We start from the raw sequence: 12,378 nt of genomic DNA, 5'->3' as shown, positions 1-12,378 counted from the left end.
GATCACTTTACCGGACTGAGGGATGAGTTGGTGTCTGCGCTCCTTCTTCTTTGATTGGAGTTAAACTACAGTGGATGAGAAACATGAGGAGGCCCCGCATAGTTTAGGAAAACGCCTCACAGCTGTCACTGAGCGCCGGGTAAAGCAGCTCAGTGACCGAGCAAGAGCGCTGTTTTTCCCTCAGCTCTTAAATGTCGCGCACACCCGTGATGTCTAATGCAGCGTTCAAAGACCCCTCCAAAAATGTTGTTTTTTCGCTGCTCACATGAAGGCTTTCAAACACCACCCGCTGGCGCTAAATACGGTGTCCTGGCGGGGTTTTCTCCAACCTTTACTGCATCCTGATTTATTAAATGGCGATTTTTACATCATTTCTTAACCAGACGAATTGGAAAAGTGTCGAATGTTGGCCTAGACGACACCACGGGGCTGTGATCATGTAATTATGTTTGTACTGTGGATGATTTTGGAGATGAGCGTCAGTATTTTTAATTCAGTTCGTCTCATTTATTTTGTACGAGGGAAAGTTGATTAAAGTTTTTTTACTTGAGGATTTAGTCGCTGTGAGTTTTGTGGGTTAAAGTGAGGAAACATGTCGAGTTAAAGAAGACGTGAAACAGCACATTTTACAGCTTTGACACAAAATTAAGAGCGTTGTGATTTATTCTGAGAAACGGATTCAAAGTGATTCTTGTTTATAGTCATTTTCCTGCTCGCTGATTTGTGGTCGTTACAGCACTCATTACGTCACCAGGTCGGCTGGTTGGGCAGCGCTCCCAGGAGAGGTGAGCTCATCAGAAACTATAAAATGGTGGAAGAGGTGAGCTCATCAAAAACTATAAAATGGCGGAAGAGGTGAGCTCATCAAAAACTATAAAATGGCGGAAGAGATGAGCTCATCAGAAACTATAAAATGGCGGAAAAGGTGAGCTCATCAAAAACTATAAAATGGCGGAAGAGATGAGCTCGTCAGAAACTATAAAATGGCGGAAGAGGTGAGCTCATCAAAAACTATAAAATGGCGGAAGAGGTGAGCTCATCAAAAACTATAAAATGGCGGAAGAGGTGAGCTCATCAGAAACTATAAAATGGTGGAAAAGGTGAACTCATCAAAAATTATAAAATGGCGGAAGAGATGAGCTCATCAAAAACTATAAAATGGCGGAAGAGGTGAGCTCATCAAAAACTATAAAATGGCGGAAGATGAAGCCGACAGCTGTTTTGATGCCCCGCCCACACACCTTACAGCTCACACTTTGGAGCCAGTGAGGAGGAGAGAGAGTGACCACAGGAAACAGCTCAGAGGATCAACAGGTGGAGCGAGCAGGTGAGGAGAGGGCGAGCGACACCACCTGTCGCGTGCGTGAACGCTGCAGGGAGACGGCGAGCGAGTCGAGCTGCTGTCAGGAAGCTGCTGTGGATCCAGCAGGTGCTGACGGTCTGACATCTGAACGTCACAAAGTCGTCTCTAACCTGTCGCCTCCTTTTCTTTATGAAGTCTGACAGAAGGTTAGAAAACGAGCAGCTGCACCACCACGACTCAGAGGTGAACTACACCGACTCAACCTGACAAAGATCATTTACTGATCGACTGTTAGCGTCCAGTTTGTTTCTGCTCTTATCGTAGCTGCAGAACAACGATGATGCTGGACTCAGTTATGCTGGACTCAAAGCCTTTGATACACGGAGCATCGTTTCATCTTTCAGCCTTTAAACTAATTTAGTTTCAGTAATTATTTCTCTACATCAGTCAAAACTCTACACAAACAGTAACAGCTGTAATAAACTGATGGCTGCTACATCCACAGATTTAACCTGCACGGAGGAAGAAGACGAGGCGGCTCCGCCTCTCTGCACCTCTTCCTGTTAGTGTTTTATCAGACGAGTAAAATCAGGTGATGTAAAAGGATCTCCGTCACTGGCAGAGAGTTAATCGCAGCACAGCTGACGACACCGCTCTGATTTAGACAAATGAAGGTCAAGTCTGAGCTGCTGCAGTGAACAGTTTCTCCAAAGCTTCCAGATTTGACCTGAATATTAATAAACGTGAACTCATCACAGACGCTCCAAATCTGACCTTTGTAATATCTCCATGAAACAACAGCTTCCATATTTAAGGATGTGAATCACTGAGGAACAAAAGAATGAATCTAAGTCTGATCCCTCCTACAAAAAGAGTTAAAAACAAACTCAGCTCTCTCACTGAGAGGAAGAGTTTTGACTAAAGCAGGAATCTCTGGTGTCCCTGAGGCAGCGCTGGCTCGACGCCTCCATAATAAACCATCAAAGACACTGACAGGCTGCTCTTCAGCTTCATGTGGACAAACAGGAGACGTCACATTAGAAAAACAGCTCGTATGAACTCGATGTAAACGGTGGGCTGAATGTTTCAGATTTCCACACTTTAAACGGCACATTTAAGATAAACTGGCTCAAACAGCTGATCAGAAGCCCCGCCTCCATCCTGAGCGCTACACCTGTTCGTTTCCTCTCCGAGTCGCAGCATCGAGTTTTCCTCGTGTGTAACTTTGTGGATAAAATCCCCGCGAACACGTCGGCCTCTCATCGCCGGGCTTCCTCGTCACAGACTCTCGTCTACAAACACAGTTTGAGCCTCACACTTATTTTATGTGGAACAACAAGGATGTTTGTCCAAGAGGAAATCTGTTTTTCTGAATATTGGTTTGATAATATGATGATGTTGGTAAATCAGCTGTTCCACACAGACGCTGAGCTGCTCTCTGTGAAGAACTCCAGTTAAACATCATCTGTGGCTCCAGGAGATGATGTCACAGCGTATTTAAATATCAGCAACAGTTCAGACTCAACATCTGTCCTGTTCTCTCTGTGACACACTCCCACTGGGAAAACAGGTTTTTTCTGGTGGCTCTAAAAATAAAAACAAATCTATTGGATCTTTATTCCAGAGAAACACGAGCACGTCACCAGATGCAGTTTGTGTTTGGAGCCGTTTGGTGGATGAAACCTGCAGCGACCTGATAAGCATCTGATTACCAACAAAGTTCAAGAAGTTTCTTTAAACTCGTTCATAGACTTGATGTGAAAACGAGCTCGAAGCTGGACTGAAAGCAGACGCTGATGTGAGCTGGAGTTTCTGGAAGAGTCGCCCAGAAGCTGTCGCACGTTTTGCTTTTTGCACTTTTGTTCAGAACTTTTGGTCGAATCTGTGAAGCTTCTGTTGCAGAAAATCTTCTAAAGGTTTTGATTTATTTTGGAAAGATGTTTTATTTGCTCTGAAAACTGAGCGTGAACAAACTAACAGCACCAGCAGAGATATAATGGACCTCGTTGTTTTATGGGCAAAGTTTCACGTCCATCACAGCGAGGATACTGGGATCACAGCGAGGATACTGGGATCACAGCGAGGATACTGGGATCACAGCGAGTACACTGGGATCACAGCGAGGATACTGGGAGACGTCCCTCCTTTCTTGTGTTTGCTGTGAATTCAGGCCGAACGTTCGATCAGTTGAAGACTCGAAGGATCCTGAAGCTGTTCAAACTCTGCTGTTTGTGACAGATAAACAGATTCAACAGAATCTGTTTGATTGTTTCTTTCTCGGCGTTTCTTCATTTAAATAAATGTTTGTAGACGTTTAATAACTGACATCAAACATGTTTGTTTCCCTGTTTTGTGTTTATTCATTTTCAAAAATAATTTTGTTTTGCACTAAAAACAAGAAGCTGCTGTGGATCTGCTGCTCGGGGTCGTCCTGTGTGACCGCCTGTTATCAGCTGCTTCGCTGTGAGAGGGGCGTGTCGGAGGAGCGACCAATCGGCAGCGGGCGCTCCGACGTCAGCTGACGACAGCTTAACGTCAGCGTCTGAAAGCGGACAGAGCGACGTTTGAAACGTGAATCAAACCGCACGGTTTAAGACGAGCCGCTGATTTTAAGCTGAGCTCCACGTCCACGGCTGCTGCTCCACTGATGACCGTTCAAACTGCGCCTGCTGCTGATTGGCTGATGAGACGAAAGGTCACAGCCAGGAATATATTCAGAGTCAGAAAGCAGACTTTGTTTCACTGACGTCGTCTTCGGCTCGTTGGTGACGTGAGTTTCAACTCGGGTTACGTCACAGCTGATGACGAGCGCGTCTGTGCTCGCTCTGCTCAGGTGAGCCACACAGACAGGAGTCAGGCTCCTCCCCCTCTTATGCCCTCCCCTGTCTCTCTATCCCTGTCGCACATGTCTGCGATCACTTCCTGTTGGAAGTTTCTAGAAATAAACTAAGAGTGTAAGTGGAGCTGGGCGATAGAACGATAACGATATATATTGCGAAACAACTTTTTCTCGATAGAAAAATTTAACTATTGCGATAGACCTCACCGCTCTTGTCCTCTTAAAAAAAAGAAAAAAAAAGAACAGCCAATCCAAATTAAGTAGCGCAGAGTCGAACCAATCACAGCCGCAGCGTCACGTCACGTGACTTGTTACGTACAGCACAAGTGCCAAGCCGCACATGTGTATTTGTTTGGGAAGCAGCCAGCCACCGTGCCGCCCGGGTAATGGAGGAAATGAGTGTGCCGACTAGAAAAAAATCCACCGAGCGTGACCGAAGGTTACCGAAGAGAACACAGATGATGGTTCCAATGCCGGAGAGATTGTCGAACGGAAGAGCCATAGAAGTTCCGTAGTGTGAAGGTATTTCGGCTATTTCAAGTCTGACAAAAAACAGAGTAGCGTGCACTGTAAATTGTGCCGAAAGCAAGTCTGGAAATACAATGAAGCGGTGCATTCTCAATCTCTGACTGGAAGCGCTAATTCGTCATTCGGCTTTTGTCAGACTAAAGTAACTGTTAAAACTGTTTGAAAAGCTAAGCTATACAACAAGGAGAGATTGAGAATTTCCTTTTAGTTCTCAGTTTATTTGATATTGACAAAAGTTAGTCAGTTTTGTCTGTTCTTCTGTAAAACAAATTAAGATTTATTTTTAGAATTAATATTTTGTTTCTAGGTGGAATTGACAACTTAGTAGTCTGTTTCGTTTGTTCTATTTTGAAACTTAAACGCTTTAGCGGCTGCCTTTTGTGTAGTTTGCAATATTTGCCTTTATTTATCTGAAAAAGTCTCATGTTCCTTAAGTACATCTACCCTGTTGAACTTATTGTGGGAAATAAATATTTAAATCAAAACAAGCCGCTGATTATTTCACATTTTACTTGTGAGCAACGGCACATTTAAATCTTACAAATATAGTTATTTGGCTTATATCGTGATAGATATCGTTATCGCCTGAAATGGAAAAAAAAAAACTTATCGTGATATGAAAAAATCTTATATTGCCCAGCTCTAAGTGTTTGTGGGGCCTTTGACGCCATGTTTGTTCACATTCATGCTCTCTCCTCTTCTAACAGGAATAATAATAAAAGTTTAACAGAAACAAGCAGCGCGGTTTTCATTCTGCACTTATTCTACGTTTAAATTTGAGCGTTCTGATGACGTTTTGAGTGTTTTTCATGTTTTGTTCTGTTGCTGTCATCTTATTGTGGAGTTTTTAGAGACTCACATACTCACATCTGTTTTTATTTACATCAGTTGTGTCAATAAAATACTTTAATTTGTTTCAAAAAGGCTGTTTAAAAAGAAATGATTGACTGATGTGAGCAGCGGATGGAAACAAACAGGAGCGGTGACGTCATACCAGACGGCGGGAAAAACGAAGCGCAGGTGTAAGCGGCGGAGGCGACGGCTTCTTCTGCGGAGACGCTCACTGGCTCCAAAACTTCAAACTTTATTTCTTTAAATCCAGTTTCAGACAGTTGTGTTTAAAGCAGGCGTTCATGTTGTAACTTATGTTTAGTGCAGGTCATGTTTGATCTGCAGGAACTGTTAAAGTTAATTTGGCTGTTAATAAAGACATTCAACATATATTGAAACTGAAATGTGATTTTTCTGTCAGAGCTCAGCTTGTTGTGTCCGTCTGTTGGTCTTTGTACGTTTCCCCAAACTGTTTTATTGTCATGAGTCATTAAATATTTATCATATTTATATAATCTGCTGAAATCTGACGGTGACTGAAACAATAATTCACACTATGAATTTGACTCTGGGCCACTTTGGTGTTTTTCAGCACTGAACCAGGTCAGATTTCTCTTCTAAAAACATTCACATTAATGATATTATTGGATGTGCAGCACAGACACCTGTGAGCGCTGCTGATGCTGTGATGAGAGCAGACAGTCTGCAGGTGAGGATGACACGACGACTCATTCCTGCTTTTATAACATCGCTGCTCTCAGAGCCACGAGAAACGCCTGAGAGCATCATCAGATATTTTCTTTGTTTGAACATGTAGAGTTACGAGCCACACAGGCCAAAGTTTGCCTCCTTTCCAACCCCTCTGGTAAAGAAATGATGTAAAAATCTGTTTAATAATTCAGGACGCCCTTAAAATCAACGAAAACCACAGCAGAACTTCTCCTTATGAGCGGTGAAAAAAACGACGGATTTTTCAGTCAAACTGAGACGTCCCAAAAGGTTGATTATGTTTATGTGGACGTCACGATTTCAGTGGGAGAAATGTTTCATCACTTGTTCAATGACGTCTTCAGTCTCAGCTGACTGCAGGTTTCCCCAACTTTGAAACAGCACATCTGCATAATGACTGACGCCAACACCACTGACTGACAGTGAGGTCAGTGTCTGATCATAAATACACAAACTGTCACGATCATTGATCGATGGCTATGAGTACCAATAACAGAGTTGAGGAACGGCCTCACAGCCCAGAGTTAGTCAGTGGTGCTGGTGTCAAACTTAAGCAGTCACTTTACATCAGAGTAAGTCTTAGATGGTGTCTGAGCTCCTTCTGTGATTGGCTGATTGGAGTTTAACTACAGTGGTTGAGAAACATGAGGAGGCCCTGCAGAGTTTAAGAAAACTCCTCACAGCTGTCACTGAGCGCCAGGTAAAGCAGCTCAGTGACCGACCAAGAGCGCTGTTGTTTCCTCAACTCATAAACGTTGCGCACGCCAATGACGTACAATGCAGTGTTCAATGACCCCCCAAAAAATGTCGTTTTTTTTGCCGCTCATAAGAAGGCTTTCAAATGCCACCCGTTGGTGCTAAATACAAAGTTTTTGGTGGAGTTTTCGTCAACCTTTACTGCGTCCTGATTTATTAAACGGTGATTTTTACATCATTTCTTAACCTGATGAATTAGAAAAGTGGAGAATTTTGGCCTAGACGATACCACAGGGCCTGTTGTGATGGTGTAGTTATGTCTGTACTGTGGATGATTTTGTAGATAAGCGTCAGAATTTTTAATTTAGTTTGTGTCATTTATTTTGTACGAGGGAAAGTTGATTAAAGTTTTTTTACTTGAGGATTTAGTTGCTGTAAGTTTTTTAGGTTGAAGTGAGGAAACGTGTTGATTTAACCCTTAGACCAGGGGTCCCCAATCCTAGTCCAAACCGCAGGTTTTAGAATTGTCCTTGATCCATCACAGCTGATTTAAATGGATAAATTACCTTCTCAACACGTCTTGAAGTTCTCCAGAGGCCTGGTAATGAACTAATCATGTGATTCAGGTGTGTTGACCCAGGGTGAGATCTAAAACCTGCAGGGACACCGGCCCTCGTGGACTGGGATTGGGGACCCCTGCCTTAGACGGTTAAAAATGACCCCACAGGTTTTTATTTTTCAAAATCTTTAAAATTAAAAGTTGTAATATTTTCATCTTCCAGATATTACTCATAAAACATGTTTGTGACATGAGGCCATTTGCATTTTTATTTATTTTTTCATTAATTTTAAAGAAATTGGGGGTTTTGTATCACTACACCACTCTTCTACAAGTGGGCTCAAAAATGACCCCAAGCAGTTCCTGTGGAAGCTTCTATGAACCTTTAATTCTTAGCAATTCTGACTGTCTCACATACACATCTGATCTCAGCAGTCTCACCACCCAGGAGGTGATTTTACACAGCAAGATACATGTAAGTATTATTTCCATTTATTAACTTATTTTTCATTGAAAGATTATAAAGTGTGATCAAATTAGTGATCCAATGTCTGAAATGCGTGATCAGATTAGCCCTACCTACTTTGTTGTTAGCTAACAGTTTTGCATTTTGGTAGGTAACACAGCTACTGTTAGCTAACACAATGCTGTGTTACCTACCTAAATGCCAAACTGTTAGCTAATAATACTGTTAGCTACTGTTAGCTAACACAATACTAACAGTTTTGTATTTAGGTAGGTAACACAGTATTGTGTTAGCTAACAGTTGCTAACAGTATTGTTAGCTAACAGTAGCCAACAGTATTGTTGGCTAACACACAGACACACACATGCATGCGCACACACACACACACACACACACACACACACACACACACACACACACACACTTTTTACCTGACCTAGCTAACTCAAAAGTAGGCTAATGTTATATTAGCTAGTTTTTTATATGATTTATAGTTTTCTGTGCATTTCAAACATTGTCCTTTCTAATGTTTTTGTTTTTTATTTATCTAAAGTAACATGGCTGCTAGGAGGCCAGCTAGGATCCCTGTGGACCTTGGACCTAAAAATGATCCAGGACAGATGGGATGAAGAGCCCATCGGAGGCATTGACTCAGAATCTGACATCTCAGCTATAGAGGACCCAGACTGTTGTCCTCCCACTGAAAGGCCGGTCAGACACAGAGGAGTCTGATGAGTCCTCTGAAGAGGAAATGGACATTGTGTCCAACAGAATGAGCCGCAATGGCTCTTACTGGGCAGAGTTACCTCCCAGTCAGGCTAAAACACCAAGCCACAATATTCTGAATAGTCGGCCAGGGCCTGCACCTGGGTTTAGTCCTGTCTCCCTAATAGATGCATGGAAACTCTTCTGATAATATAATAGAAGAGGTGCTGACATGCACAAACATGGAGGGACGAAGAGCAGCCACAGATGGGGAAAGAGTGGAAAAATGTAACGAAACATGAGCTCATGACCATTCTTGTAGGAAGAGAGAAGAACTGGGATGTACTGGTTCGTTGGGAGTCCTCTGCATGACCCACTGTACAAGGACAATATGTCAATTCAAAGATTTGAAGATATTTACTGTTTCTTGCGCTCTGGTGGGGCAGTGATACGAAAACTGCAATTTAGTGTGAACACGACGAATATGACTGCACATTTACGCCGACATCATCCTAGTGCAAAGACAAGTGGAAGCAGACAAAAACAACAAGCACGCATGCTACAAACTTTACCCGAGTCATTTAGACAGCCGTTAACACATGATTCTCCTTATGGGGACCTGATATGTTTAATATGCTGCTGAGAATATAGCCCAGAAGAAGCGTATAGTATAGATTTTATTTTGGAAAGAGCCATTTCTCTGTAATAAACTTGAGTTTAAACATGAGTGATTTCTCGATCAGATAGATTTATTTTTTTTATTACTTTGTTGTTTCAGCAACATTAAATTTAAAAACTGTACTTTTGAGTTAAAATATATATTTATAACTTTAATAAATGACAAATTAAAAAGGCATGAACATTTTTTTTTGTATCGAAAAAATATCGAACCGTGACACCAAAGTATCGAACCGAACCGAACCGTGAATTTTGTGTATCGTTGCACCCCTAATATATATATATATATATATATATATATATATATATATATATATATATATATATATATATATATATATATATAAAAAACACTATGATTCACTATAAACTGTTCCAACTCTTGTTCAAAGTTAATCTGTCAGAAATCTGGGGCCACAAAATATTTAACATAAAATGAAACTCAAAGTTACTGTCAGTTAAAAGTAAGACCAAAATCTGTGTGAAAATGCAAACAAATGTGATTTTCATGTCAGATCTCAGCTTATATTGTCTGTCTGCTTGTTTGTGTTAATTGGTTTTGGTCTTTGTGGTTCTCACCATAACTACTCTGCTGTTATTATTCAGCTAAAAGTTAAATATTTATTTGATTTTTGCTAAATTAGTTGCTCACTTATTTTGAATCCTTGCAACTGATGACAGTGTTTCTTTTGTTAATGACAGAAAATGTGACTTTCAGATCATGGTTGAATTTCTTTGTAAGAATAAACACTTTCTAAAACTTCCTAAATGAAACTTAATAATAATATCCTAATAAAACTTGCTAATATTTTTTGCTAAATGTTTAGAGATTAAACATTATTCTTTTCCTAAAAATGTAAATTCCATATAAATACACTACTACATTGTGTGTGTGTGTGTTAATAAAAATAAAAAGTGAAATATAAACACACCTCCAGTTTGGTTGAAGCGCTCCTTTGCAATCTCAATGTTGCTTTTGAACACCTGGTGCTGCCCCACACAGATCTGACTCTGCCGATCCCAGTACTGTGGATCACCTCCTGTGACTTTGTTCATCCAGTCCTGTTTGGGCACTGCCTTCCCGGTGTTGCTGTCACAGTAAACTGTCACAACATCATCAACCACACCAATACCTACAAACTCTGGGAAGTTTGGTACTTGAGAGGAGGCAGTGAAGTAGTTCTTCAGAGAGTGAATGGCTGTAGAAAAAGATTAATATCATTATGTTAAATTCCTTCATTTAAATATAATGAACCACTGAATAATTTTGCTTCGTTGGGTATCGAGTGCATTTAAGAATTTCAAAAACTACTGTTGTGTAATTTTATATGGATACACAGGTTAGATTAATACTTGGATTATTCTTTCCAGTAAAATGTATTAATTCTATTTAAAAAAAATTAAAACTAGCATATCAGACATATCGTCTGGGGCGACCATGGCTCAAGAGTTGGGTGTTTGTCTTGCAATCGGAAGGTCGCCGGTTCGAGCCCCGGCTCCGACAGTCTCGGTCGTTGTGTCCTTGGGCAAGACACTTCACCTACCGCCTACTGGTGTTGGCCAGAAGGGCCGATATGGCAGCCTCGCTTCTGTCAGTGCGCCCCAGGGCAGCTGTGGCTACAACTGTAGCTTGCCTCCACCAGTGTGTGAATGGGTGGATGACTGGATGTGTAAAGCGCTTTGGGGTCCCTAGGCGGGACTAGTAAAAGCGCTATACAAATACAGGCCATTTACCATATCAGTAGATACTCAGCAGATATATGTTCTAAACAGCACACAATTTTAAGAAAGTAAAATTTAGGAAAGTAAAAAAGATATTAACTGTTTGTTGTCAATAGGGCCTACAAACAAAACAAACTATTCAGTTACGAGGGGACTTAAAATAGTTTTAATATATTAATACTCAAAGACAAAAACAATGTAGAAATATTATTTCTATTCAGCAGGTTTTAATAATTGTGTGTGAATGACCTTACAATCTATAAAATATCTGAAGACTAGAGTGTGTTATTTATTGCATCATAAGTAAACAATAAGGAAACAGATTCCATTTATGATTCGCATGATTGTTTTCGAAGTGTATGTTAAGGTGCTTTGGCAGTTGCAAAACAGGAAGTTCTTTGATGCCAAGGTCTAAAACAATGCCATCAATTTCTATATAAAAAGCAGCCTCTACTTAAAATAAAGTCGAATGAATTAAAAATATATATTAAAAAAACCCCAATTCAAATATAATACCATGAATGCTATTATGACTGAAATAAATAACTTGTATCCTTATTTATTTACAACATTTTCAGATCGAAATGTGTAAAACCTTATTGTATGCGACATGTCACAAAACATACTACCAGTATCGGCAATGGTTCCCTATTATAACAAAAGCTATATTTTAAAAATTTACCCAAACAATGAAAGCAAAGATATTTTTTGAAAGCCTCTTTGATTTCATAAACTTTCTGTCAGAAAGGAAAAAATATATAGTATTAAAACATTTTTATGATTAATGTTTCATTTTTAAGGTAACGTTTGTGTTTGGCAGTTTGTTTTTAGCATTTATATGATCTGCAAGGGTCGTAAAACTAAAATATTAACAGACGATTCTTACATTTATACACTTTGGGCTGCATACAGTCAAAGTTTTAAATAACATACGTGTCTAACTCACCTCCCATCGCGACTTGTATTTCCAGAAGAAACAGAAAAATAAACAGCCTCATGGTGACCTCTTTGATAAACTAACTACTAATTTCGTATTTTAATTCCCCGTAGATACTCTTTGCAGCTGCTTGCTGAAGCGTCTGTGTTCGAGTGAGGGGGAAAATCATCAGCGCGTTAACATATGCTTCCATCACAGCCAATGGTAATTTATCCTCAGTGCCGACGTCATTTAAATCTGGGTTAAACTGACCCACTGAGGTTATCAACGAAAGTGAAAGTACATTATGCTTATTTTATCAGTATGAGAAGGCAGGGTACCGGGGATTTTCCACTTTTGTTTCCATATTGAATCGATTTTTAAAAATGAAGCTGCTTAAAACGGT

The 12,378-nt window shown here is 40.4% G+C and overlaps 1 protein-coding gene across 1 annotated transcript in view; it reads right to left on the bottom strand.

Annotated features, from left to right (window-relative positions):
- The window catches only part of LOC308384446 (class I histocompatibility antigen, F10 alpha chain-like), a gene marked incomplete at its 5' end in the record, with an annotated part of 28,654 nt that extends 16,645 nt beyond the window's left edge, over window positions 1-12,009 (bottom strand). The window contains 2 exons of the mRNA XM_080863013.1: window positions 10,267-10,533; window positions 12,003-12,009. Of these exons, the coding sequence (XP_080719139.1) occupies window positions 10,267-10,533; window positions 12,003-12,009 (274 nt within the window). The remainder of the gene's footprint in view (window positions 1-10,266; window positions 10,534-12,002) is intronic.
- Window positions 12,010-12,378: the final 369 nt, after the last annotated feature.

Source organism: Rhamphochromis sp. 'chilingali', assembly GCF_963969265.1.
Source record: "Rhamphochromis sp. 'chilingali' genome assembly, chromosome: 17".
NCBI lineage: Eukaryota > Metazoa > Chordata > Actinopteri > Cichliformes > Cichlidae > Rhamphochromis > Rhamphochromis sp. 'chilingali'.
This window is presented reverse-complemented; position numbering and strand designations above follow the sequence as displayed.